The sequence below is a fragment of the Leptonychotes weddellii genome, chromosome X, assembly GCF_054177405.1.
Source record: "Leptonychotes weddellii isolate Sample4059 chromosome X, ASM5417740v2, whole genome shotgun sequence".
Classification (NCBI taxonomy): domain Eukaryota; kingdom Metazoa; phylum Chordata; class Mammalia; order Carnivora; family Phocidae; genus Leptonychotes; species Leptonychotes weddellii.
Genome location: NC_138385.1, coordinates 94,906,072 through 94,932,553, shown reverse-complemented (window position 1 = coordinate 94,932,553; position 26,482 = coordinate 94,906,072). Strand labels below are relative to the sequence as shown.

General features: G+C 41.3%; 1 protein-coding gene across 3 annotated transcripts in view; it reads left to right on the top strand.

Moving 5' to 3' along the window:
- Positions 1–26,482, top strand: part of REPS2 (RALBP1 associated Eps domain containing 2) — a 222,569-nt gene that overhangs the window by 91,514 nt on the left and 104,573 nt on the right. For all 3 annotated transcript variants that reach the window (XM_081809113.1, XM_081809112.1, XM_081809115.1), the window contains exons 6-8: positions 10,725–10,863; positions 18,689–18,752; positions 21,898–22,040. In XM_081809113.1, the coding sequence (XP_081665239.1) occupies positions 10,725–10,863; positions 18,689–18,752; positions 21,898–22,040 (346 nt within the window). The remainder of the gene's footprint in view (positions 1–10,724; positions 10,864–18,688; positions 18,753–21,897; positions 22,041–26,482) is intronic.

Genomic DNA, 26,482 nt, shown 5'->3' with positions numbered 1-26,482 from the left:
GCATATATCCCTTTGAATTAGTGTTTTTATAGTTTTTTGGGTAAATAATAGTGTGATTACTGGGTCCTAAGGTAGTTATATTTTTAATTTTTTGAGGAACCTCCATACTGTTTTCCACAGTGGCTGCACCAGTTTGCATTCCCACCAACAATGCAAGAGGGTTCCCCTTTCTCCACATCCTTGCCAACACTTGTTTCTTGTCTCGATTTTAGCCATTCTTCGAGGTGTGAGGTGATATCTCATTGTGGCTTTGATTTGCATTTCCCTGATGATGAGTGATGTTGAGCATCTTTTCATGTGTCTATTGGCCATATGGATGTATTCTTTGGAGAAATGTCTGTTCATGTCTTCTGCCCATTTTTTAATCGGGTTATTCGTTTTTTGGTATTGAGTTGTGTAAGTTTTTTAAAATATATCTTGGGGGCGCCTGGGTGGCTTAGTCGTTAAGCGTCTGCCTTCGGCTCAGGTTGTGATCCCAGGGTCCTGGGATCGAGCCCCGCATCGGGCTCCTTGCTCAGCAGGAAGCCTGCTTCTCCCTCTCCCACTCCGCCTGCTTGTGTTCCCTCTCTCGCTGTCTCTCTGTCAAATAAATAAATAAAATATTTAAAAAAGATAAAATATATTTTGGATACTAACTCTTCTATTGGATTTATCACTTGCAGATATCTTCTCTCATTCCATAGGTTGCCTTTTAGTTTTGTTGAGTGTTTTCTTTGCTGTGCAGAAGCTTTTTTTTTTTTTTTTTTGATGTAGTCCCTATAGTTTATTTTTGATTTTGTTTCCCTTGCCTCAGGAGGCATACCTAGAAAAATGTTGCTAGGGCCGATGTCAGAGAAATTACTGCCTGTGCTCTCTTCTAGGATTTTTGTGGTTTTCAGGTCTCAATTAAGTCTTTAATCCATTTTGAGTCTATTTTTGTGTATGGTGAAAGAAAACGGTCAAGTTTCATTCTTTTGCATGTAGCTGTCCAGTTTTCCCAACACCATTTGTGGAAGAGACTTTTTCCCATTGCATATTCATTCCTCCTTTGTCAAAGATTAATTGACCATCTAATTGTGGGTTTATTTCTGGATTTTCTATTCTCTTCCATTGTTCTATGAATCTGTTTTTATGCCAGTACCATACTGTTTTAATTACTACTGCTTTATAATAGAATTTGAAGTCTGGAATTGTGATGCCTGCAGTTTTGTTTGTCTTTTTCAAGATTGCTTTGGCTATTTGAGGTCTTTTGTGGTTCCATACGAATTTTAGGATTGTTTGTTCTAGCTCTGTGAAAAATGCTGTTGGTATTTTTTTTTAAAGATTTTCTTTTTTTTTTTTTTGAAGATTTTATTTATTTATTTGACAGAGAGAGACACAGCAAGAGAGGGAACACAAGCAGGGGGAGTGGGGGAGGGAGAAGCAGGCTTCCCGCGGAGCAGGGAGCCCGATGCGGGGCTCGATCCCAGGACCCTGGGATCATGACCCAAGCCGAAGGCAGACGCTCAACTGATTGAGCCACCCAGGCGCCCCTGCTGTTGGTATTTTGATAAGGATTGCATTAAATGTGTAGATTGCTTTGGGTAATATAGACATTTTAACAGTACTTGTTCTTCCAGTCCGTGAGCATGGAATGTTTTTCCATTTCTTTATGTCGTCTTGAATTTCTTTCATCAGTGTTTTATAGTTTTCAGAATAGTGAGGGTTTTTCTTAAAAGGAAATGGTATATTGTTACAGGATGGATGGATAAGAGAGGGAGGGAGAGGCATAGGGATTGCTCATTAAAAAAGAGTACTCTGGACTCTGCTCATGTTCTGGCTCTACCATTTTAGTCGGCGTGTGATCTTGGTAAGTCACTTCCCTTCCTTAATCCTCAGTTTCCTCTTCTGCAAATTGGAAATAATGGGACCTAAGTCTCAGGGTTGTTGTGAAGGTGAAAATAGGTCATGTGTATTGGGTGCTTATAGTTCCTGGCACTTAGCAAAGTCGTGAATATGTGTTCCCTGACAATCTCCTATGTCTGTGGTGATTGCTTTTAAAATTTAGTTTATCTTAATAAGCAGCAACTCTGTGTTGCCCATTAGATTCAGATTCCTACACTTTGCAATCAACCTCCTAAGCTGTTGAAATTAGATCCCTGAGCAAGTTTGGCATCTTTATGGATGTATTTCCATGAAGAAACTGATAAGGTTAAATTGCTGTTAGGATTTAATTTTAACTAACTTCTCTACAGGTAAAACCAGAAGTCATTTATTGCAACTTCCTGTGAATCTATAATTATTTCAAAATAAAAAGAAAAGAATTTTTTCCTTTAATTTCATTGGTAAAGGAGGGGGCCCAGCCTTTACAGTTAGGTGAGGTTGTTTAATAAATGCATATAAAGTTCAGGTCTAGTCATCATAGGAGAGCTCAGGTTAACCTTTCTGTCCCTGGATTGGAATTGTCCATTTGTCCAATTTGTTTAGTCACTGAAAAAAAACATGTATGAGCATAGATAGGCACTTGTCTAGGTGCTGGGGATACAGCAGTGATCAGACTAGACCAGTTTTCCTACCCTCATGGACCTTTTATTATAGTGAGAGTGGGGTGTGAGACAGAAGATAAATGCACAAGATTGTAAAGTATTACACAGAGTAACCAGTTGAAAGTTCAAAACAAAATTGTTGAGCTCCATCTTGTTTTCTTCATTCCTCATTTAATAGTTTTCCCAGTTTTACCCTGGCCCTCTCCTCTTTTTACTCAGTCCATCTTCCTGTAAATCTCCTTCAAACCCATGAAACATAAACTCCTATTAACCAGACATAGAAAGATGGCTGTAATGATGCGTCCACACACATGCTGTCCCTATAGATCATCTGCATGGACAAATTATAAAATTGTATAGGCTCAATTGTCTCATGTCATTAGGTAGTCAAATTACAAAACGAAGCCTTATGCTTCCATCTTCAGTGCAGGAATGGCTGTGCCGTTGGGACTGGGCAGGCCTGCTTTTCCTTTGGGCCTTGCCTGAAGGATAGTTAGACTAATAGCCGGTATGACAAATATGCCTTGCGTTTTTATTTATTTATTTATTTATTTATTTATTTATTTGAGAGAGAGAGAGGGAGAGCGTGAGAAGGAGGAGGGTCAGAGGGAGAAGCAGACTCCCTGCTGAGCAGGGAATCCGATGCGGGACTCGATCCCGGGACTCCAGGATCATGACCTGAGCTGAAGGCAGTGGCTTAACCAACTGAGCCACCCAGGCGCCCGTTGCGTTTTAATGACTTCATTGCATTGGTATATTTCTCATTCATCTAACAGGTTGGTAGGCAGCCTTCCTCCACATGGTGATTCAGGCACCAGTGCTCCTTCTGTCCTGTGGCTGTGCCGTCCCCCATTCAGTGGCCCTTGGGGACGAGCATAGAGTGCCACAGGGTGCTAGCTGTACATGGAAGTGGTGCCGGTCACTTGTGCTCACATTGCCTTGGCTAGAACTCAGTCACATGGCTGCAACCAACTGCAGGGGGTGTGGTGGAACATGTCATTGTTGGGAGGGCAGCCACAGCCACTCAGTGATACTTCTGTACCAGGCCTTGGGCCACGTAAATGATCAGAGGACAGCTGCCATAATCCCCTGTATCAGCAAGGCTGTCATTTGCCTCTATGACTCTTCTTTCTCCTCAGCCCCATGGCTGATCAGTGACCATGATCTTTCCTTAGGCAGATTAATATTCACTTGGGCTCTAGTCTAGTCTCACCAGCCTGTTAGTCCTTCTTTCTCATTAGGGGAGATTGAGTCTTCTCACATCTTTGCTCATGAAATTGTGTGTGCGTGTGTTTTTTTAAGTAGTATGGAAAAGTGCAACAAGGTGAAGACAATTCTTTTTTTTTTTTTTTTAAGATTTTATTTATTTATTTGACAGACGCAGCAAGAGGGGGAACACAAGCAGGAGGAGTAGGGGAGGGAGAAGCAGGCCTCCCGCGAAGCAGGGAGCCTGATGCGGGTCTCGATCCCAGGACCCTGGGATCATGACCCGAGCAGAAGGCAGACGCTCAAAGACTGAGCCCCCCAGGCGCCCCATGAAATCGTGTTTTGATCAGTAGTTGCACTGAGGCTGTCTTATTTCCAAAATATTGTTGGTAGGTGAGGTGTTCTCAAATCCTTACTGTGGGCTCTGTATGAGCTTTTGCTACGCCAGATGGTTTGTTTACTAAGGCACTGGTATAAGATCATTGCATCCTCAGGTGAAATGGCTGGACTCTTGGGCAGCATTTATAGGATATCTCCAGGGTGGGATTATATTCTAAACAGAAATGTTCTGTGGTTGAAACAATATATACACACCCTTTGTAAATTCTCCCTGATAATGCCGCCTTGCAATTCATATTATTCAGCTGTGCTTGATTTTAAGATACTTAAGGGGTAAATGTCACCTTTTGGGATTTTATTAATAGTATTACTTTTTAATGAGTCTTTTGAAGTCTCTTTCATGATAAACAGCCGGTTTTCCCTTGAGATAATAACTTGTAGTGCCAAATATTTGCATTTCACTTGAAACGAAACTAAGGCTTTGAATGTTTTAAATATAAGCAAATCTAATTCTCCTGTGTCTAGAGAAACTGCATAATGAACCATATGTATGTGGCTTAAGTGGACAGATGTGGAAGTTTTCTCTCTCATTTTTTCTTAAAAACACTGGCAGAACTTAAAATTGGCACCAACTAGCAAATAGTTCTACCCAGTTGATGAAACCACTGGAACTGTAGTTGAAGTGGAAGAGTCCTCTTAGGGTGCATGCGCAGTTGGGGCTTTTCCTGGCTCTGGCTTCACCTTGGAGGCCCGAGGCTCCATAGTTCATCCACCCACATTTCTCAGTGCCTTCAGTTTTTGCAGTTGGGTATTCTCTCTCTGGTGGCTGACTTTTCAGATCTTTGTAAGTTGGGCCAGTTGTTTCAGTTGACTTTGGGTTCATTTGGAGAAGATGTTCCATGCATCTGGGTCCTGCAGCAAGATGGCCCTCTAGCTGCTGACAGAGAGGTCCTTAGCTGCCATCCCACTGCTGGAATGGGCCTTCCTCTGGTCCTGGCCATGTGGCTTTTTTCTCCCTGTCTCTTCTCATCCCCTCCCTAACTCTGGGCCATCTTGACCTCTGGCCAGGGTTGCTCATATGGTCTTAACTTGTCCTCCTACCTTTAGTCTTTCCCCTTCCATTCTCATCACTGAAGTGTTCTTTCTGTAACTGACATCTGATAATATCATTGTTCTGTTTAATACTTATCTGTGGCTCCCTATTGTCTTCTAGATACAGTCTGTATCTCTTAACTTGGTGTACCTGGGCCTTCATGATCTGGGCCCTGATTGCTGTCTGGACTATCTTCAGGCAGCTCCACTAACATCCATGTTGTATTAGCAGCCTATTCTATCTACATGTAGTCCAACTGAGCTACTTTCAGAAGATGGCCATTTTCTCTCATTTTTGGGGGTTTTTGTAAATGCTGTTCCTTTTGTTTGTCTTGCTCTGCATGTTTTATGGCATTGCTTCTCAAACTTGAGTGTGCTTCACATCATCTAGAGGGCTTGTTAAACCACAGATTCCTGGGTCCCACTCCCAGACTTTGATTCCCCAGATGTAGGGTAGAGCCTGAGGTTCTGTGTTTCTAGGGAGTCTCCAGGTGATGCTGATTTGGGTGGTCTGGGGACTGTACTTTGAGTAGCAAAGCTCTAGAGTACCCTGTCTTGTCATAGCACTTCACTGTTTTGAGATTGCCTGTTTGTCTTTCTCTCTCATGAGACCCTAGGTTTCCTGGGAAAAAGAATCTGTTTGCCCATCAGTGTATCCCGAGTCACTATTGTCTGGGATATACTTGGTGTTCAGTGTCTGTTGAATGAATGAATGAGTGGATCACTCTTCATGCAGCAAAGTTCAAATCATTTTGCTTCTTGTAGATGAGCTTTATTTTGGACTATTTCAGCCTAAGGATATGTGGAATGTGATCTACTCCTTCTGTTTGCCCTCACCTGACACTGAAATACTCACTTAATGGATATGGAACTTGAGAACTCCCCATAGAGATCAGAGACTGGATGAACCACAGGAAGGTAGACATGGATTTCTTTTGATAGATCTGAAACTTTAAATGTGAAATAGACTCATAGGTTTTCTTTCATTCAGCACACAACACAGAGTAGTGTTTCTGCACCTCTTAATGTAAGACAAACACCTGAACTTACTAGAGCCCATCAATAAGTGGATCTCACACTACTTTTTAGTATCTGTGATGTACCTGCTAGGGACTATATGCGGAATAAAGGAATACATGATATGGTTCTGGTCCCCCAGGTTGAAACCTGAGTGATGATATTCAGGAGCACTTGAAATGTTCAAACTGTGTGATACTTATAAGAATTCATATTTTTTTTAAAGATTTTATTTATTTATTTGACAGAGAGACACAGTGAGAGTGGGGACACAAGCAGAAGGAGTGGGAAAGGGAGAAGAAGCAGGCTTCCTGCACAGCAGGGAGCCTGATGCGGGGCTTGATCCCAGGACCCTGGGACCATGACCTGAGCTGAAGGCAGACGCTTAACGACTGAGCGACCCAGGCGCCCCAAGAATTCATATTTTTTAAGATGCTTAATTACTTGTTTATTAAATCAATTAAAAGCATGCAGTGAGAAGCAAGGGGAAAGAGAATGGGGGTAGTTAACACATTTAGTGCAAGCCAGTAGAAGGGCCATGCTATGTTATGTACAGGTTATACAATGTTCATATGCCTTCTCTCTCTTTGTTGCAAGGCCTTTTTGGTTTTAGGGAGCAGGGACTCTCCTTGCCAGCTTAAGTCTTCTTGAAAAGGAGGTGGGGTTGGAGTTCTCATGGGAATCCAAGAAATGAGAGACAAGGAGTGGCCCAGTGGTCCTAAAGAGTGAGTGTTCTTGGTTATTTGTGCTTGCCCTAGTTTCCTTGAGTTTGCTTCACTATCTGCTTATCTTTTGGCTGCCAGCAGCCATCCTCACCCCCTGTTCTTTTTAGTACTTCTCTACCTCACAGGTTCTGCTTATGCTGGTTCTGGCTTCCTCATGACTTCAAGTCCCACTGGGCCCTTACTCTATATCATGGCTTCACTGCATCCATTCAGGGCCTGCTTTCTGTGCTTTTGATCTTCATATTTCTTATCCACACCCCCAGTAATGAGCATCTGGCTGAAGTTTTTCTTGCTAGGGTAGAGCTTTCCATGCAAGAGGATCCCAGAGGCCAGAAACTCTATGCCCTCCCTTCCTTACTTGGACTCAATTGGGTGAGACCAGGTGTGAGGTGGGTCTTGTGGTGCACATGTGGCTGCCAAGCCCACCTTTGTATCAGAGTTGGGGGATGGGCATTGCCCTCTGAAGTGGCTGTGGGCCTGGCAGGTACGTTGGAGAGCCTTTGGGGCAGTGGGACTCGAGTAATAGGATTTGAGCAGGCTGGGATCAGAGAAGGGATGGTCTGGGAAGAAGACAAAGATCTGACCCATGAAGAGCCAGCATGTGCGCAATCAGAAGCCTGCTAAGAGTGAGCAGGGAGGAGGTTGGATTATAAGGGCCCTAAAGGCCATGTGGAGGAGGTAAATGTTTTTTATAGGTGACAGGTCATCTCTGTAGGCTTTTAAACCCTGCTGCCAGAATAGACTTGAGACCTGCTAAGAGGCCACTGACGCCAGTCGGGAGTGAGATAATGTGTGAGAGGGAACAGAGTGAGCAGGTGGTCATGGGACTGGAGAAAGAACAAACATGGGCTGACATCACAACAACAACTGGGTATGGCAGCTTCAGGTCCAGGTGGAAAGGAGTGTATTCTAGAGGAATAGTAGCTTCTGTATCGGAACCAGGAATGCAGTAGCCAACACCCAGCACAGAGATTTTCGTGTCTTCATTTGCAGGGTGGCCGGTGGGACACAGCTTTTCACAAGTGTCCTGCCGGGTTTATGAACTGTCTCTGTCCGCTTGATCGATCAGTCGTAAACATCCATTCTTGTGTCCTGTCCGTGCCCAGCTTTTTAGATACCTTTACTCCATCTGTTTCCTTCAGTGCCAACCAGAAGGACAGTGTTCCTGGGAGCTCTACACATTATAATTTGGCCAAGAACCCAATCCATAGCATACTGACGCCCTCTACCCTGGGTTTTGCCCCTGCAACCTGGTCAGACATTTGGGCTTGTTCAGAAAGTGCTAGTGTGGAGCATTTGAATTTGGCTCGAGTGTTTTGGAAAATTGTGTGGTCCATCGGGTGCTTAGACTGACTTGTAGCCTTTCTTGCTTTATTTATATTGTTTATTATCAGAACGGTAAGAGTTAAACAACTTGGATGCAACTCAATTTTTAAAAATTATTTTTTTTTAAATTGAGATAAATTGATGTATAACATTGTATTAGGTGTGCAATGTAATTATTTGATATATGTATATAATGCAAAATGATTACTACACTAAGTCTAGTCAGCATCCATCATCATACATAGTTACAGATTTTTTTCTTGTGATGACAACTTTTAAGATTTACTTTTTTAGCAACTTTTAAATACATATAACAGTGTCATTAACTATAGTCACCATGCTTTACATTACAGCCCTAGGACTTATTTACCTTATAACCAGAAGTTTGTACCTTTTGACCACTTTTACCCATTTTGCCCACCCCCCACGTCTGACAGCCACCAATCTGTTCTCTGTATCTGTGAGTTTGATTTTTTTTTTGTTCCACATATAAATCATACAGTATTTGTCTTTCTATGTCAGACTTATTTCACTTAGCATCATGTTCTCAAGGTCCCTGATGCAACTCAATTTAAAAAAGGCCTGATATGGAATAGGCTGACTTTGAACAACAGATAAAACAGAGGGGGTAATTACTTGCTGACTGCAATAATGCAATAATGCTGATTGCAAATAATGAAGGATATGGACTCATCTCTTAAGTTGTATGAGCCTTCATTTCCTCATCTGGGAAAAGTATAATAATCCCTGCTATGTCTACCTTTCAAAGGTTTTGAGATGCTCAAATGAGATAGGTGTGTGTAGTGCTTTGTAAATTTGAAAGCATTCTATGAATTTAAGATATTAACTAATGATTAGTGGCTTCTGGGGCATTTAAAAATGGTTTGATCTACATTTAGTGGGAACTCACCTAGTATGAAAACTTTAAAAATGAAATCTCAAGGTTATATCACAGCTCAACGTTTTATAGTCATATTTCATCTTTGAAAGTCCACAGAGGAGGGAGCTGGGTGTTCCTGAAAAGAATTACTTGCTGGAAATGGGGTGTGTGTGTTGGGGTGGGAGGAAGGGTGCAGAGGTGGTCGGCTTTCTTTTCTAGGGATAGTGAGTAGAATGCCCTCCTAATGATTAATTTCTTCTTTTTAAAAGATGTTTTTATTTTTTTTGACACAGAGAGACCGCGAGAGAGGGAACACAAGCAGGGGGAGTGCGAGAGGGAGAAGCAGGCTTCCCGCTGAGTAGGGAGCCCGATGCAGGGCTCGATCCCAGGACCCTGGGATCGTGACCTGAGCTGAAGGCTGACGCTTAACTACTGAGCCACCCAGGTGCCCCTAATGATTAATTTCTTGATAGTGTGTGCAGAAGCAGGCAACTTGGTGGCTTATTAGCAGTAATACCTCTCCTTTTCTTTCCTAGTCTCCTTTTGTCCTAAAGGATCATGCTCCTTGTGTTCACCTCTTGGTTCCATGAAAGTGGCCCTTGGCAAGTAGCACCTTAGCCTTAGGGTATATGGGAGGGATGGAACAAAGCCTTAGGCTCCTCCTTCCAGAATCACCAGTTTTGCTGCTTTTCTCACTGCCTAGTACAGTCTTTTCCCCTGAACTATTTTTCTGGTTCTCTGTATCCTTAAATCCTCACATTTGCCTTGCATGCCCCCTAGTGTCAGGTCTGATGCACCCCTTGTTATGTTACCCTGTTGGGGTCCCATGAGCAGTTCTCCCCACCCAGTACTATTACTAAGTATTATCCATAGTTCACAAATGCGGAACGAGAGGTTCTGTGTTCCTGACTTGCCGCTCGAGTAGGACCTGGGGAGGTGGAATTGGAATTGGAACTTTTGATTCCCAGATTTATACAATGGGAATGCTTCAGAAAAAAGATGACATGGTTATAGCTTTTGTAGATTAAAAAAATGGTTTAAAAGAAATCTAGATTATTTTGCTGCCTACTCAGCTAATCTAAAAGGATAAAAATGTGGTGAATATTTGAAGATAAGAATGATCGTCCTTTTGGGGCACCTGGTTGGCTCAGTTGGTTAAGCGTCCCGACTCTTGATTTCACTCAGGTCCTGATCTCAGGGTTGTGAGATTGGTCCTGAGTCCAGCTCCACGCTGGGTGTGGAGCCTGCTTAAGATTCTCTTGCTCCCTCTCTCTCAATCCCTACCCCCCTCACACTCTCAAAATAAATAAATAAATAAATAAATAAATAAATAAATAAATAAAATGTTTAAAAAGAATGATTGTCCTTTTTACTCTTTCTTCATCACATTGGAAAAACTTTCATCATTCACCAAGTGTTCAGTATTTCATTCTCAGTCCTGTTAACAACTTTGAGGTATACAAAAAAATTATAAAGCATGATGTCTGCCCTGTAGAAGTTTATGTTCTAATTATGTTCTAGTTACAAGGTGTTTAAATGTATTCTCTTGAGGAAAAAAATAAGTATAATGCATGATAACTTTTACTGATGTTTTATATTTTTACCTCTGAGCATTTGCTTATTTATTTTTAAAAGTCCTTTTCCGTGGAGAGAGAACCGCATGATAACAACAGTAATTACCCAGATGAACCCTGGCGGATAACAGAAGAACAGCGCGAGTACTATGTCAATCAGTTCCGATCCCTTCAGCCTGACCCGAGTTCCTTCATTTCAGGTAACTAAGTCTGATGGGTGAAGACATGGGTCCAGGATCATTGTCTCATATAGATAACAGTACACATCTTGAGAAATAGTTCACACAAAATGAATGTGACAATCTCTGTGATTTTGATTTGTTTTCCTCTAAGATTGAATTTCTTTTTTTTTTTTAAGATTGTATTTATTTATTTGACACAGAGAGAGAGACAGCGAGAGAGGGAATACAAGCGGGGGGGTGGGGGTGGGAGAGGGAGAAGCAGGCTCCCCGCAGAGCAGGGAGCCCGATGCAGGGCTCGATCCTGGGACCCTGGGACCATGACCTGAGCCGAAGGCAGCTGCTTAACGACTGAGCCACCCAGGCGCCCCTAAGATTGAATTTCTTATCAGCTATAAACCATGCATAAAAATACTTGGCAATGATATTTGGAAAATTATATTTCAGTGTCAAAGGTTTAAATGGGAATTTGGGGGAACCTGGTTTAGACCTGTGCCTTATTAGTTGGAGCAGTTCTTGAAATGGTAGACTGTGGCACCAAGACGACCTCTTTAATTGCTTATTCATATTAGAGCAAAGATGTAGAGTAGCCTTCTAAAGATTTAGTGTCACAAGTCTCTTACTGTTATGTATGCTTTAGAAGTCCAAATTCATGCTCGTTTTCTTTGGCTCAAGTCTTTCTCCTCTGGATTTTCTGAGAGAAATTAAAATATGGGAGGAAAATGGGCCAGCAGTTTTATGTCCACATGTCTGTTCTTCTGGGTTGTCTTCTAAGTATGTATTCCTGTTGAGTTCTCATGTAAAATTCAAACTGAGACAAACTGATTTAATACCTATGTGCATTTTCCTGGACTGAAGACTAAACAGTGAAATAGTAGAGTCTGGAAGAAAAATTCATAAAACTTTCCTTTTGTACTTCAATTTTGAAGAATAACAATATGCCCTCAATAACTGTAACCTGACGTACTGAATGTGGACTAATTTTCTCTTGAGAAATAAGGTGTGTAATTGAAATATACTTATATAAATTCAGACATAATTTTTCTAATTGATGGTAATACTTTATTCAAAGGAGAATATTGTAGATACAACAAATTCATGTTGACAACAGGACTTAAAATAAGCAGAAACCCAGATTGACCATTTGCTAACCTTACCCACTGCTTAAGTGAGTTTTAAAATTTTTTTTAAAGATTTTATTTATTTATTTGAGAGAGAGAGAGAGCACGAGCCGGAGGGGGGGGTTAAGGGGGAGAGGGAGACACGGGGCTCCATGCGGGGCTCGATCCCAGGACCCTGGACCTGAGTTGAAGGCAGACGCTTAACCGACTGAGCCACCCAGGCGCCCCTTGAGTGAGTTTCTTCATAATGTATGTGTATAAGTAGACAAATACAAATGGGTAGCTGTTAGGAGTGTTTTTATTTTAACTTTTTTATTTTGCAGAATTTCAAATACGGATACAACTAGAGTGGCTAGTATAACAAACCCCTCTGTAACCTATTACACAGCACCAATGATTTTGTTCTGTCTGTATCCTCTCTCAGCCCAGATGATTTTGAAGCAGTTATCAGATCATTTCATTTGAAAGTATTTCAGGTCGTATCTCGAATGATAAGAAAGACTTCTTTTAAAAACATAACCGCAATTCATTGGCACACATGAAAAAAATACAAAACACATTTCCTTAATGTTATCAAGTCTTTGTTCAGATTTCCCTGATTGTCTCACAATGCCTTTTAAAAACAGTTTAGTTTGTTTAAGGTCAAGAGGGGTTAATATATTGCAATTAGGTGATGTCTCTTTTAAAAAAACATCTTTTTTTGAGATATTAACATAAAATTCACCCCTGTAAAAAGTGTACAGTTTAGTGGTTTTCGTGTATTTACAGAGTATATTCGCAATCTGAATTTAGAGCACTTTCATTACCCCCTAACAAACACCTACTTATTAGCAATTATTCCCCATTCCTGCTCTCCCCACCTCCCAGCCCTACATAATGACTAAACTACTTTTTCTCTCTAAAGATTCACCTATTTTGGGCTTTTCCTATAAATGAAATCATATAATGTGTGGTCTTTTTTCGTGTCTGACTTCTTTCACTTAGCATAATATTTTTAAGGTTTATCCAGGTTGTACTATGTACTAGAACTTCATTGCTTTTTTATAGCTGAATAATTTCCATTGTATAGATATACTACTTTTTATTTATTCATGAGTTGATGGGCACTTGATTTGTGTTGTTTCCACTTCTTGGCTCTTAAGAATAATGTTGTTCAGGGGTGCCTGGGTGGCTCAGTCAGTTGAGTGGCTGCCTTCGGCTCAGGTCATGATCCTGGAGTCCCAGGATCGAGCCCCGCATCGGCCTCTCTGTTCAGTGGGGAGTTCGCTTTTCCTTCTGCTCCTCACCCCGCTCTCGTCCTCGCTCTCTCACTCTCTCAAATAAATAAAAAATCTTAAAAAAAAAAAAAGAAAATTGCTACTCAGAACATTTGTGTGCACGTTTTCGTATAGATGTATGTTTTTATTTCCCTTAAATATATACCTAGAAGTGGAATTGCTGGGTCATATCGTAACTCTGTGTTCAATCATTTGAGGACCAGTCAGACTGTTTTGCACGGTGGCTGCATCATTTTACATTGCCACCAGCAGCATATGAAGGTTCCAGTTACTCACCAACACTTATTATCTGTCTTTTGCTTATAGCCAACACTTACCTGTCTTTTGCTTTTAGCCATCCTAGTGATGCTAGATGGGCCAAGGTCCTGAGAGGGAGGGCCTCAGGCCTCTTGCCTTGAGTGTTCTTGGCTTTGTGTGAGAAAGAATTCAAGAGCAAGCGGTTTAGAAAAACGGACAAAAATTTATTAAGTATAGAAGTGAGAAAGGAGTTACTTCACAGATAAAATAGTGATCTCTTCTCCCAGGTGAGGAAGACGACCCCCTCCTTTGCTTCTAAGAAAGGGTTTTGTAAGTTTGAAAAATTAGCTAACTCTGTAGGGAGGGGCTTACTCCTTAATTTTGGGTTTATCATTTACATTGGGTAGTTAGTTTTGCCATTGTCTTAGGGTTGTGAATTTACCCACAGGGAGCAATTTTTTTTTTTAAAGATTTTATTTATTTATTTGAGAGAGCGAGAATGAGAGAGAGCACATGAGAGGGGGGAGGGTCAGACGGAGAAGCAGACTCCCCGCCGAGCAGGGAGCCCGATGCGGGACTCGATCCAGGGACTCCAGGATCATGACCTGAGTTGAAGGCAGTCGCCCAACCAACTGAGCCACCCAGGCGCCCCCCACAGGGAACAATTTTAAGAATGTCCGGCCTTTGTGGCTTTTATTGCCCGAGGGAGTGGGGTCTTGTGGTCTTCCATGAGTCAGATCTTGTGATTCTTGTCTACTACCTGCTGACTTTTAGGTTAAGGGTCAGTCTAAAACCAGAATGGCTTTACTTTGATCAACTTGTCTCCTGAGTCTCTCTTCCCTCCTACCTCGCTAGTGAGTGTGAAGTAGTATCTCTTTGTGGTTACGATTAGCATTTCCCAGATGAAAAATGAAATTGAACATCCTTTCATGTTCTTATCAACCATTTATTTATCTTCTTTAGAGAAATGTCTATTCAAATCCTTTGCCATTTTTAACAAATACTGAATGGTAAGAGTTCCTTATATACAGGCATAACTTCGATGTATTGAAGGTTTGGTTCCAAATGACGGCAATAAAGTGGATATTGCAATAAAGCATGTCAAATAAATTTTTTGATTTCCCAGTGCATATAAAAATTATATTTACACTATACTATAGTCTGTTAAGGGTACAATAGCATTGTATCTTAAAAAAAGCACTGTAGGGACGCCTGGGTGGCTCAGTCGGTTAAGCGTCTGCCTTCAGCTCAGGTCATGATCCCAGGGTCCTGGGATCGAGTCCTGCATCGGGCTCCCTGCTCCGTGGGAAGCCTGCTTCTCCCTTGCCTCTGCCTCTCTCTCTCTCTATCTCTCATGAATAAATAAATAAAATCTTAAAAAAAAAAGCACTGTATATGTTTTAATTAAAAAATAATTTATTGCTAAAATATACAAACCATCATGTGAGCTTTCAGTGAGTTGTAATCACTGATCACAGATCACCATAACAAATATAATAATAATGGAAAAGTTTGAAATATTGCAAGAATTACCAAAATGTGATATACAGACACGAGGTGAGCAAATGCTTTTGGAAAAATGGTACCAATAGGCTTGCTCAACACAAGGATGCCACGGACCTTCAATTTGTAAAAAGAAAAAATGCAACATTTGCCAAGTGCAGTAAAGTGAAGCATAATAAAACGAGGTATGCCTGTATTCTAGATACATGTTCCTTATCACATATTGGATTTGGAAATATTTTTTCTCAGTGGGTGGCTTGTTTTTTTATTTTCTTAACAGTGTCTTTTGGAGCACATAAGTGTTTAGTGTTGATGGTGTCCAGTTTATCTATTTCTTGTTGATTGTGCTTTTGGTGCCATAAAGATCATTGCCTAAACCAAGGTCATGAAAATTTATGTCTATATTTTCCTCTAAGCAGGTATATATATTACAGTTTTATCTCTTATATTTAGGTCTTTGATCCATTTTGAGTTAATTTTTGTGTATGATATCAGGTAGGTGTTCAAATTACTTCTTTCAGGGGCGCCTGGGTGGCTCAGTCGTTAGGCGTCTGCCTTCGGCTCAGGTCATGATCCCAGGGTCCTGGGATCGGGCCCCCACATCGGGCTCTCTGCTCGGCGGGAAGCCTGCTTCTCCCTCTCCCACTCCCCTTGCTTGTGTTCCCTCTCTCACTGTCTCTCTCTCTCTGTCAAATAAATAAATAAAATCTTTAAAAAAAAAATTGCTTCTTTCACATGTGGATCTCCAGTTGTCCCAGCACATTTTTTTTGAAAAAATGATTCTTCCCATGATTTAATTGTTTTAGCATCCTTGTCAAAATTCAGTTTACTATGAATGTGAGGGTTTATTTCTGGATGTTAATTTTTTCGCACTGATTTTCACTGTTTAGTCTAATGCCAGTACCACACTGTCTTGAGTATTGTAGGTTTTGAAATTAGGAAGTGGGAGTTCTCCAGCTTTGTTCTTGTCACCTTTAATTGTTTTGATTTCAATTTTTAGGGATTGTGGTCTTTTTGAAATTTAGTTTTATACACATATAAAATATTTTCACAATTCTGAATTTGAGTCTACAAAACAATTTACAAAGAAGTCTAGCTTCTGTTCCTATCCCCTCTGCCCTTTCCTTCCTTGTCCCCTTTTTTATGGTTTGTCTGTTTTTAAAAGTAAAAGCAAATTCATGTATGTGTGAATAGATCTATATGTGTGTGTATATTCTTAATCTCCCATCTTTTGTGAGATAAATGGTAGCATACGATTTATACTTCTCTCCACCTTGCTTGTTCCACTTAACATTATGTCCTGGTGATTACTCATATTGCATGTAGACATATTTCCCATTCGCTTTTACAAGTTGTGTACTACTAGATTGTGTGATATGCAGTCATTTATTTAGCTAGTCCCCTTTTGGGATTATTTCTAGTCTTTTGCTATTACACATATTTCTGTTGTGAATAACCCTCTGCACTTCTTTTTATATCTTTGTCAGTGTATCTTTGGATAATCCAATTTTGCTAGATGTTGCAAAACACTCCTTTAGTGGGGTTGTACCGTGCTGTCATTTCACCAGCATTGTAGGAAATGCCCATTTTCCCACAGTCTTACTATCACTACATGTTCACTGACTTTTGTATTTTTCCCCCATTTGATAGGCAAGAAATCATGTCTTTGTGTGGCTCTATTTTATGGATCTCTTACAAGGAAGGTTGAGGTTTTTTTATATATGTAAATGATTAAGAGTCAGTTGGGCACCTGGCTGGCTTAGTTGGTAAGAGCATGCAACTCTTGATTTTGGGGTCATGAGTTCGAGTCCCATGTTGGGGTAGAGTTTACTTAAATAAAAAAAAAAGGGCCAGTTGCATCTATTTCTGTGAACTGTCATAGCTCTACGCATTTTTATATTGTGTTATTGGTCTTTATTTTTGAAAGATTTTATCTGTTCATTGTGTTAACATTTATCACTGATATATCAATGCTATGTATAGCTGTTTTTTACTGGGCTGAGAGACTCCTTGTAATAAAAAGTTTGAATCCACATTTTGATGTTTGATTGCTGACAACTTTTTTAAGCCTCACCTCTCCCTCTTTTGCCCCATATAAAGCTTCCCAGCAGGTCTGAAAATGGCTGGAGAGAGCAAGGAAAGGAGGCTGGGTTGGGGTTTCTAGGTTGGCTGGGATTAGGGCTGGGGTGAGGGTTCCCCCTCACTAATTAAACATCTGTCGGCACCAAAGGAGGGAGCACTTGGGCTTTCTCATCAGCTTCCTTCTCTGGCAGGCGACAGCCAGGGCACGACTGAATTTGTTAGCTGTTGGCTTCCGGATGGGCCCTACCTAATCTCTTTGGGACACCATGCCAGAACAGTCTCTCTCTACTGTCTGAAGGCCAGGCTGGGTCTCTGGCTTGGGTTTGGGCCTAGTGTAATTTGAAGAAAGGATATTAAGGGAGAAAAAGAAGAATGAGTTGAGGGGAGAATGTCTTTATATCTATAAAATAGCTGATAAATAGGCTCTTAAGACATCTCTGATAAATGTTTGACGGGGTAGCTTCACTGATGGCCAGCAGTCCTGTGACAGCATTATTTCCCAGGATGCTTTTGAGAGAAAGCTCATTGGTTAATAGGGCATTTTGCCTTTGATCCTTAATAATTTAATCAAAGGACAATACATCTGTTTTAGGGTCCATTATAATCCCTTGTTTTAAGACCAGTTAGAAGACTTGTAATTGCCAAGGAAAGGCTTTTGACTTAATCAGTTTAGAGCTTGAGGCTTGGATTTGACTGTACTTTGTGTTAGAATTGAGGCCTTTGAATTTTGAATTTGTGGTCTTAGAGCTGAAACCATAAAAAATTTCAATCTCAGTAAGGATCAGTCTAACATTTTAAGTGCAGTTGGGACTTGGAGCTATATAACGTGTAAAATGGAATGATTACCTGATTTCAATAGATACTGGTAAATTTGTGATAGATAAAGAAAGTAGCAAGAGGTTCCTGGATAAATTTCTTTTTTTAATTTTTTTTTTTTAAAGATTTTATTTATTTATTTGACAGAGAGAGACACAGCGAGAGAGGGAACACAAGCAGGGGGAGTGGGAGAGGGAGAAGCAGGCTCCCCGCGGAGCAGGGAGCCCGATGCGGGGCTCGATCCCAGGACATTGGGATCATGACCTGAGCCGAAGGCAGACGCTTAACGACTGAGCCACCCAGGCGCCCCCCTGGATAAGTTTTTTAAAGAGCCACCAAGAGATCATAAATTTCACCAGACTCTTTACCATGTCTTTGTGTGATAAGATCAATGGTGTTAATTTTCTTTTTGCTGTTTTCTACCATGATTGTATATTACTTTCTCATCCTTTCATTAAAAGTGCTTGACAGATTTTTACTTTAATAATTTTGAAATTTGTCTTTTGAATTTTGAATAAACTTTTGCAGATTTTTGGAAAAATGAAGAAGGAATTTATGTGATTCACATATCATAATAAGTATTATGATATTGTTTCTTTTGCCCTATTGTAATTTATATATTCTTTTAAAAGCTGTTCATATGTTGTTTTTAGCCATAGGATTTATAGTTGCTTTGATGAACAAATGTTACATTTGTTGTTATATGGTAGGGATTCTGAATGAAAAAATGGTGATTCATTTATATATAAATATAAAAGCTGCTCTAGATAAGTAATTAATGATTTATTTAAACAGTGGCTCTCTTGGCAGGTTCTGTGGCCAAGAACTTCTTCACCAAATCAAAGCTTTCCATTCCAGAACTCTCCTACATATGGTAAGTATAATTAATGCCATATTAGTATTATAGTGTCATTACATACCCATTCCTTAGCTCCTGCTTTTGCATTTTGAAAGTTTTATCTTTTGAATGTTTTCTTTTTTAAGATTTTATTATTTATTTGACAGAGAGAGAGAGAGAGCGCACAAGCAGGGGGAGTGGCAGGCAGAGAGAGAGGGAGAAGCAGGCTCCCCGCTGAGCAGAGAGCCCGACGCGGGGCTGATCCCAGGACCCTGGGATCATGACCTGAGCTGAAAGCAGATGCTTAACCAACTGAGCCACCCAGGCACCCCTTGAATGTTTTTTTAAAAAGGATTTATTTATTTATTTTAGAGAGCACAAATGGGGAGGGGCAAAAGAGAGGGAAAGAATCTCAAGCGACTCCCCACTGAGCATGGAGCCTGACACAGGCTCAATTTCACGACCCTAAGATCATGACCTGAGCTGAAATCAAGAGTCAGACACTTAACTGACTGTGCCACCCAGGGGCCCCTTGAATGTTTTTTTTAACAGACTAAGAGAGTGAATAGAACTTAAGACTTTTGTTGCTGTGAGGTTATTATAACTATATTATATATATTATTATATATATTATAAGTTATTATATGAAAGAAGTTATTATATATAAGTTACTATATGAAAAGCACAATGTTCAGTGTGTGGCGCACTGTATCTGTTAGCTGTTATTTAAAAATTAATTTTGCAATTATTATCCTCCTCTAGATCTCTTTCCTGTCTAAACAATTGTGTGGGCATATGAGCATTCCCATCTTGTGAATTTCATTTTCAGATATTTCTACTCGATATGATGCAGGTACCCAGAGGATCTTGAAAAACTCTTCTTTAAAATATTTTATGAGGCCAGGTGAACAGAAGGTCCACATATGTTTTGGAATTAAGTCAAATTTGACTATTCTAGCTGCCTCTGAGCTTCATCAGTTTGGCTGGTGTTTATCAGCTGGGCCCTAGTTCAGACTTGCAGCTGTGGTGTGCACTGCATCTTGCTGCTGCGCTGGCTGCAGCCCATGCTCCCGAAGGGCTGTACCAGGACAGTCCAGATGGCTGATTTGCGTTTATGAGAACGCTCGGTGCCTCTATAAACTCCCGGCTGTGTGTGGGCTCTTCTTCCTCAAGCCTGGGGGGGAGACCATGCTGCTATAAATATATAATTAAAACACTGGAATATTTATATGAGACTTTTTTCACGAGGATTTACAAAAATTGTGGCAGGATTTAAAATTGCTTGTCATGTTTTGTGGATTTTATTGGAAAACTATTCCAGTAACACTTGTGCGTGCCAGTGTATCTGGGATTCTGAGCTGGATTTAGGTTCTTTAGCAATATATTCTGGCATAATTTTTTTTTTTTTTTTTTTTTTTACAACAAGCCTTATATTAGATTTTAAAGCTAGGGGGAAAAAAGGAATTATCATTTTGAAAAGAAGACACTCTGTTTTGGCAGAATTCCCAGTCTTAACATTATTGGCATGAGGCTTCCTATCTTTTTGTTGAGACATACCCATGAAAGCTGAATGGTATTCTCTCCACCCAGCGTTTGAAACAGTTCCCTGACTTCTCACCCTGGGGAGCTGCTTTCAGGGCTGGTGTATTCTAAATATTGGAGGGGAGGAGAATGTGATTGGTCCAGAGGAAAGTTAGGGAGCTTACCTTCTATATTTCTTCTTTGAAATAGTGATAGCTTTCCAGCACGGTTTTTTTTTTTTTTTTAAGATTTTTTATTTATTTATTTGACAGAGAGAGACACAGCGAGAGAGGGAACACAAGCAGGGGGAGTGGGAGAGGGAGAAGCAGGCTCCCCGCAGAGCAGGGAGCCCGATGCGGGACTCGATCCCAGGACCCTGGGATCATGACCTGAGCTGAAGGCAGTCGCTTAACCAACTGAGCCACCCAGGCGCCCTCCAGCACGGTTTTATATTCTATCTCTTTACTTGTCCCAGCACAAGTATATAGTCTCTATACACCTAAGAGACTGGTTGATCTTAGTTACTTTGGCAAATAGGTTTCTTTTGTGCTGAGTAAATAGGTCTGTGCCTTTTAGTGGGAGACACTGACTGAAGCAAAGATAAGCCTTTTCAAGACTTTCTTCCTTTCTGTCTTATCTGGTTCCAGCCTTCCCAAGTTGCTGGTTTTATCTGAAAACATAATTCAACCAGTATTTATTATTACTAATATTATTTTTTTTAAAGATTTTATTTATTTGGCAGAGAGAGAGAGAGCGAGAGAGGGAACACAAGCAGGGGGGAGTGGGAGAGGGAGAAGCAGACTCCCCGTGGAGCAGGGAGCCCGATGCGGGGCTCCATCCCAGGACCCTGGGATCATGACCTGAGCCGAAGGCAGTCGCTTAACGACTGAGCCACCCAGGCGCCCTATCAAGCAAATTTTTGATACAACATTTATGTGACTTGAAAAGTTCAGGGTTCTTCCTTAAAGCTGAAAAATAAAGTGCTCATTTCTGAGCTCGGGTAACTGTATAATGGCTGGGACAACTGTAAAAAGGTTGAGGCCCGCCCTTACTCTGACTGTTGTGAGCGCCAGGTCTGGAGCTCTTCACACCACCCATTTACTGAATGATTGTCGACTAATGAATCCTGAGCCTTATTTTCCTTTTTGTGCTATAGTTTCTTGTCTTGTGTACTCAGTGCTGTAAAACAGACCTGCCAGAGAACCTGAAGAGTGTAAAGTTTTGTTTATGAAGTGGTGCTGGTACCAGTGCTGTTGATCAGCTGTCGTCCTCCAAGTGCTCCCTGAGATTTCATAGGAGTTTGGAGACTTTGCAGGGCCACCACCAGAGAGCCTGGGAGTTGTGTTTGCATATTTTTTTTTTTAAAGATTTATTTATTTATTTAATTTGAGGTGGGTGGGGAAGGGGCAGAGACGCAGGTGGGGTGGGGAAGGGGCAGGGGCAAAGGGAGAGGGAGAGAGAGTCTTAAGCAATCTCCGCACTGAGCACAGAGCCCGACATGGGTCTCTATCTTAGGACCCTGAGATCATGACCTGAGCCAAAACCAAGAGTCGGATGCTTAACGGACTGCGCCACCCAGGTGCCTCATGTTTGCATATTTGAGGCTGAGTATCTTTTCCTCTAAGCCCCATGTTAGGTGCTTGTGACATGTTATATTTAGGGAACTTAGTGATGCTGACTGCGATGGAGCCCTGACTCTGCCTGAGTTCTGTGCTGCATTTCATCTCATTGTGGCTCGGAAAAACGGTTACCCACTACCCGAGGGCCTGCCTCCGACTCTGCAGCCAGAGTACCTGCAAGCAGGTAAGGCCTCATCAAAGTCCTAAACCTTTGACATTTTCCATCCAGGCCTTATTATAAGCACTTTTTGTGCCTTCAGGTGGTATCCAGGCACTTTGTGGAGTCTTTTGTGTCTAAAGTCCTTTAACCGATATTAGACTCTCATATCTTATAAGTAATAGGGATGATGTGGGTAAGTGTGAGTCATCTGTTATTCCCATTCTATTGTTCTCTGGATGGATTTGAACCAGTCACTTACCCTTTCATGAAAATTGTGGAGTAGGCAAGTACTGAACCTCCTAGCTGATATAAAATGAAGAGAAAGATCTTCCTGTAGAGCCAAGTGCTGACTTGGCATCTTTAGGTACATCCTAGTGTCCCCAAGTGGCCTGGGGCAATGGAATGGAATGGAACTCTTATACCTGATGAAGTTAAAAAATTACATGCCAGGAAATGTACAAAGCGCTGTGATCTTAATGTTCCCTTGAAAAATTTTTACATCTGTATACATCTATGTAACTGCAATCAGATAGAGATACAGAACATTTGGCACACCACAAGGTTGGACTACAACTCTTTGTCTTTCTCCTTAATAAAGCTATTACCCCCATACCCTTTCAATAAGAAAGAGTCATGGTGAGTCTAACATTTGTATCAATTCTTTTGGAAGATTAAGTGTCTCTTGCCCTTTTCTAAGGCAGTGGGCACTGATAACGATTTCTGTTACTCAGAGAAGTATAGCTTCCATTGAAAGGGTCCAGAAACAGTTGGTGCTGTCAATAAGCTTTCTCAGTTTTTAGGGAAGGCCTCTTGAAAACATGAGAACTCTAGTTATGGATGATTGTTGGCAAGAAGGAGCAATGTCTAAAGAAACTGAATAGTCTTTAACAGAGTACACATTTCGTGTTTAGATTTGAAAAAGGCCCTAGTTTCTCATGTCTTGTCCCCTCATAACAACACTAGATTTAAAGTGGCCTGTGAATTATCTAAGTCAGTCTTGGGGTCTCTGACTCTTAAATAAAAAGTCTGTCATTTTCTGTATTTGGTAGTGAGTGGGCCAAAGCTCAACCAAAGGGAAGAGACCAAGTGTGTGACCACTGCCAGTGGCAGGTAAACATGTTGGGGGAAGAGTGACCCGTTCTGGGATCTTCCCTAAATGCCTCCATAAAATGTATGAAGGGGAGAGTTCAGGCAGTAGACGCTACTACTAATTTCAGAGCTTAGACTTTGCAAATAGCAGCTGCTTTCTGACTGCAGCAGGATGTAACTCCAGCCTGCTACCCTTCCTTCTAGGCTGGGGGCGACCCTCATGGGTCCCCAGGAACCAGTTTGCAATTGGGCAGCATGGCATACAGCTCTGTTTCTACTTTGGTGTCTATCTCACCATCTTTTTCTCTCTGTTCCTCCTGGATTGAGGCAAAGAAGAGCTAACATCCTTGGGGCTATCTTGGCAAGGGTATAGCTTTCATAACCAAGTCAGTATCAGGTCATCCAGGAGCCCCTTCTCCTGGGAGCAGGGCCACATGGAGCTTTGTCTCTTTCATGGGGATGAACAGCTGACCAGAGGGCAAAGGTCTGCTCCAGGACTATTTAGTTATATTTAATACTGTCACTGTTTCCTATTGTGAGGCCTGGGCAGAGTCTTGGGTAACCTTATTTCCCCAACCCACACTTAGCTTTCTGTCTTTGGGTTTTGATGAATGCTGTTGTACTGTTCTGATGTCCTGTGGCCATGGAACCTCTGCCAGGTGTCATGACTCCTTGTTTGAGGGGTCACTTTGTAGGTATCCAAGTATTTCATGGATTGTTTCAAAAGCTACTGATAAAATTTAAAAAAAATCTGAAAGCCCTGTGCAAAAAGTGTGTTAACAGAAGACAAGTAGCCTCCTTTGATTCCTTCACTGCTGCAAGTGGCTGCTTTTGCCTTGCTTATGCAGTAGCGGGGAGTCTGTAAAACAGAGTGCCAGTCAAGAGGCATCTTCCTTTCATTTGGAATGAAGCCCCTTGTTTGTTCCTGATCCTTTGTGGAGGCTGTCAGCATGCATTTAGACAGAAACAACTGAAAAATTCATCACATACCCTTCAATTAAACAAAACTGCACATCGTTTCCAGAGCTTGTGGGATTCATCTTAAATAATAATTACACAGTTCTAACAAAAACCATGAGAGACCTCATAAAATTCCATCAAACTCAGTGATGGTATATTTTAGGCAAACCCTGAGGGTTTAACAGTTAACTTTTTAATGTTTATCACTCATGTTTATTTTTGTATATAGCTCAAGAAAATGGCCAGAACTGTCTAGGTTTTCTCTGTACTTTTAGACTGCATATATGAGTGATTCTGTTCATTTTGGGGGTTCATTTTTATGGTATCCCACTTGGCTTTTTTAAAAGCTTACCTCTTGTTGCATTTTTTTTTCTGATCTACATTCAGTCTTAAAAAAAATCTAATCCAGTTTTCAGTAAGATTGGTGAAGAGTATAAATTTGGTTGATACCATCTTGCATTTACAATTATACAAGCTTGTTTTCAATAAAATAATGAAACAAATTGTTGTATCTGATTTTTTCGCTAATAGTGGAAATTAAAGGACACAGTTGGAAGGAAAAGTTGGATTACTTGGTAGCTTACCCATGGGCCTTTGATATTTTCCTGTCTAGGTGACTGGGTGGATTGTGGTATAGATTTTTACTGTAGAGTTTGTTAAAAATAATTGTGTGAGCACTGTGTTACTCTCACTGGTCAGAATGCTGTATAGGACAGCATTTTTACCGTCATGGAACTTGCTGGCAGTTAGAGGATCGATATTCAGTAAACTCGTGTACTTGTAATTAGAGGCAGTGATAGGTGCTGTGGAGAATCACAGCTGCAGCAAGAGGGTGTATGACCTTGGGGAAGACTTCCTTAAATATTTGAGCTAAGATGTGAAGGATGAGCTAAGGGCTATGTAGGTGAAGAAGGGGGCAAGAGTAGGCTCTGGGCAGAGGGGGCAGCGGGTATGCTGCAGAGGCCCTCAGAGGGGACTTGGAGCACGGGAGGCATGGAAAGTTCAGGCCACAGCATCTGGAGTGCTAGGAGCTAGAGCTGGAGGGGCTGGGGATGAGGCTGAAGAGGAAGGTACGGAACAAACCATGGGCAATGACGTTGATGGGTTTTAAGCAGGGAAGTGCCACAGAGTTGCTGTCGGAGAGGATTGTGCTGGTTGCTGATTGGAGAGCAGGTTTTGAGGAGCAAGGGTGCAAACTCAAAGACCAGGTTATGGCAGCAGTCCAGTTAGATCCGCAGGGGGCTGGCACTAGGGAGGTAACAGTGGAGTTGGAGAGATGGGGACGGGCTAGAGAGAAATTTAGCAGTTAACAATGGCATTTGTAGGTTTGGAAAGTGTTAGGTTTCTGTGTAGCAAGACCCTCTCATGATAAAGCTTAAGTCATGTAATAATTCTAGTCAAATCACTGATTGGTAAACTAGAAGCAGAAATCTTAAACCTGCTTGTGTGGCCGGATTGTGGAATGGTACTTGGAAAGGTGTTTTGCTGAGTTTTTACCAAGGAAATGAGACTACGTGGTATAGTCAGAAAAATTGCCAGGGCCCGAGATTTGCCCTACTTGATATTGTTGCAGGATCGCAGGGTTCTTGTCTCATAGAGTCGAAGAATGACCTCTCAGACACAAAGGGGTGAAGTGAAAGTTTATTAAGTAAGGTGAGAGCAGAAAGGAAATAAAAAGCTCTCAGAATGAGAGGGGTCCTGAATGGGTTGCCACTGAGGGGTTTTAGGCTGGTCTTTTATTGAAAACTTGACCTAGGGAACTTGTGGCCTTGAGATTCTTGGGCCATCTTGGTCTGAGCAGGAACTATTGGTAACACCCTTAAGGACTGACTTCTTTGAGGTTTGGTCAATTTCTGTGATTACACTGTAGCCGCCAAAGAAAAATATTCCCTCACATCAGGGGCCAGATGGTCTGGTCTACTCCCTTATCTCTTGTTCACTCTTTCAGAGCCTAGTCAAGGGCCTCCTATCTCTCCCTGCCCATACCTTAACCCTATCCTTACTCAGTATCAGTGAAATTCAGACCATAGTAAGCAAACGAACAATTTAAGGTGCTTATACTGAACTGCATGTGGTAGCTGTTAGTGGCCAGTACTTTCCTGCAGAGGGAAGGTGGCATTTCAAACTCTGGTGGGGGTGGGAGGGTGAGAAAGGATTAAAAATAATGCCAATCCATTTTTAACATTTGATTCAAAAAATTGTTTAAACGTGGCATTAAAATTTTGATTTTTTAATATCTGGTCTTGACAAATTTGTAGCTTCTGGTTATTGTCTACCATGATCTGCTTTTTCCTCCTTGAGATATTGACCAATTTCCTGGTTGTTGAGACATTTCTTTCTTAATTACTTTGAGACAAAGTGGTGAAACAGAATCTGCTTCTCAGAAATGGTGTGTTGAGTATTAGTTTACCAAGTAG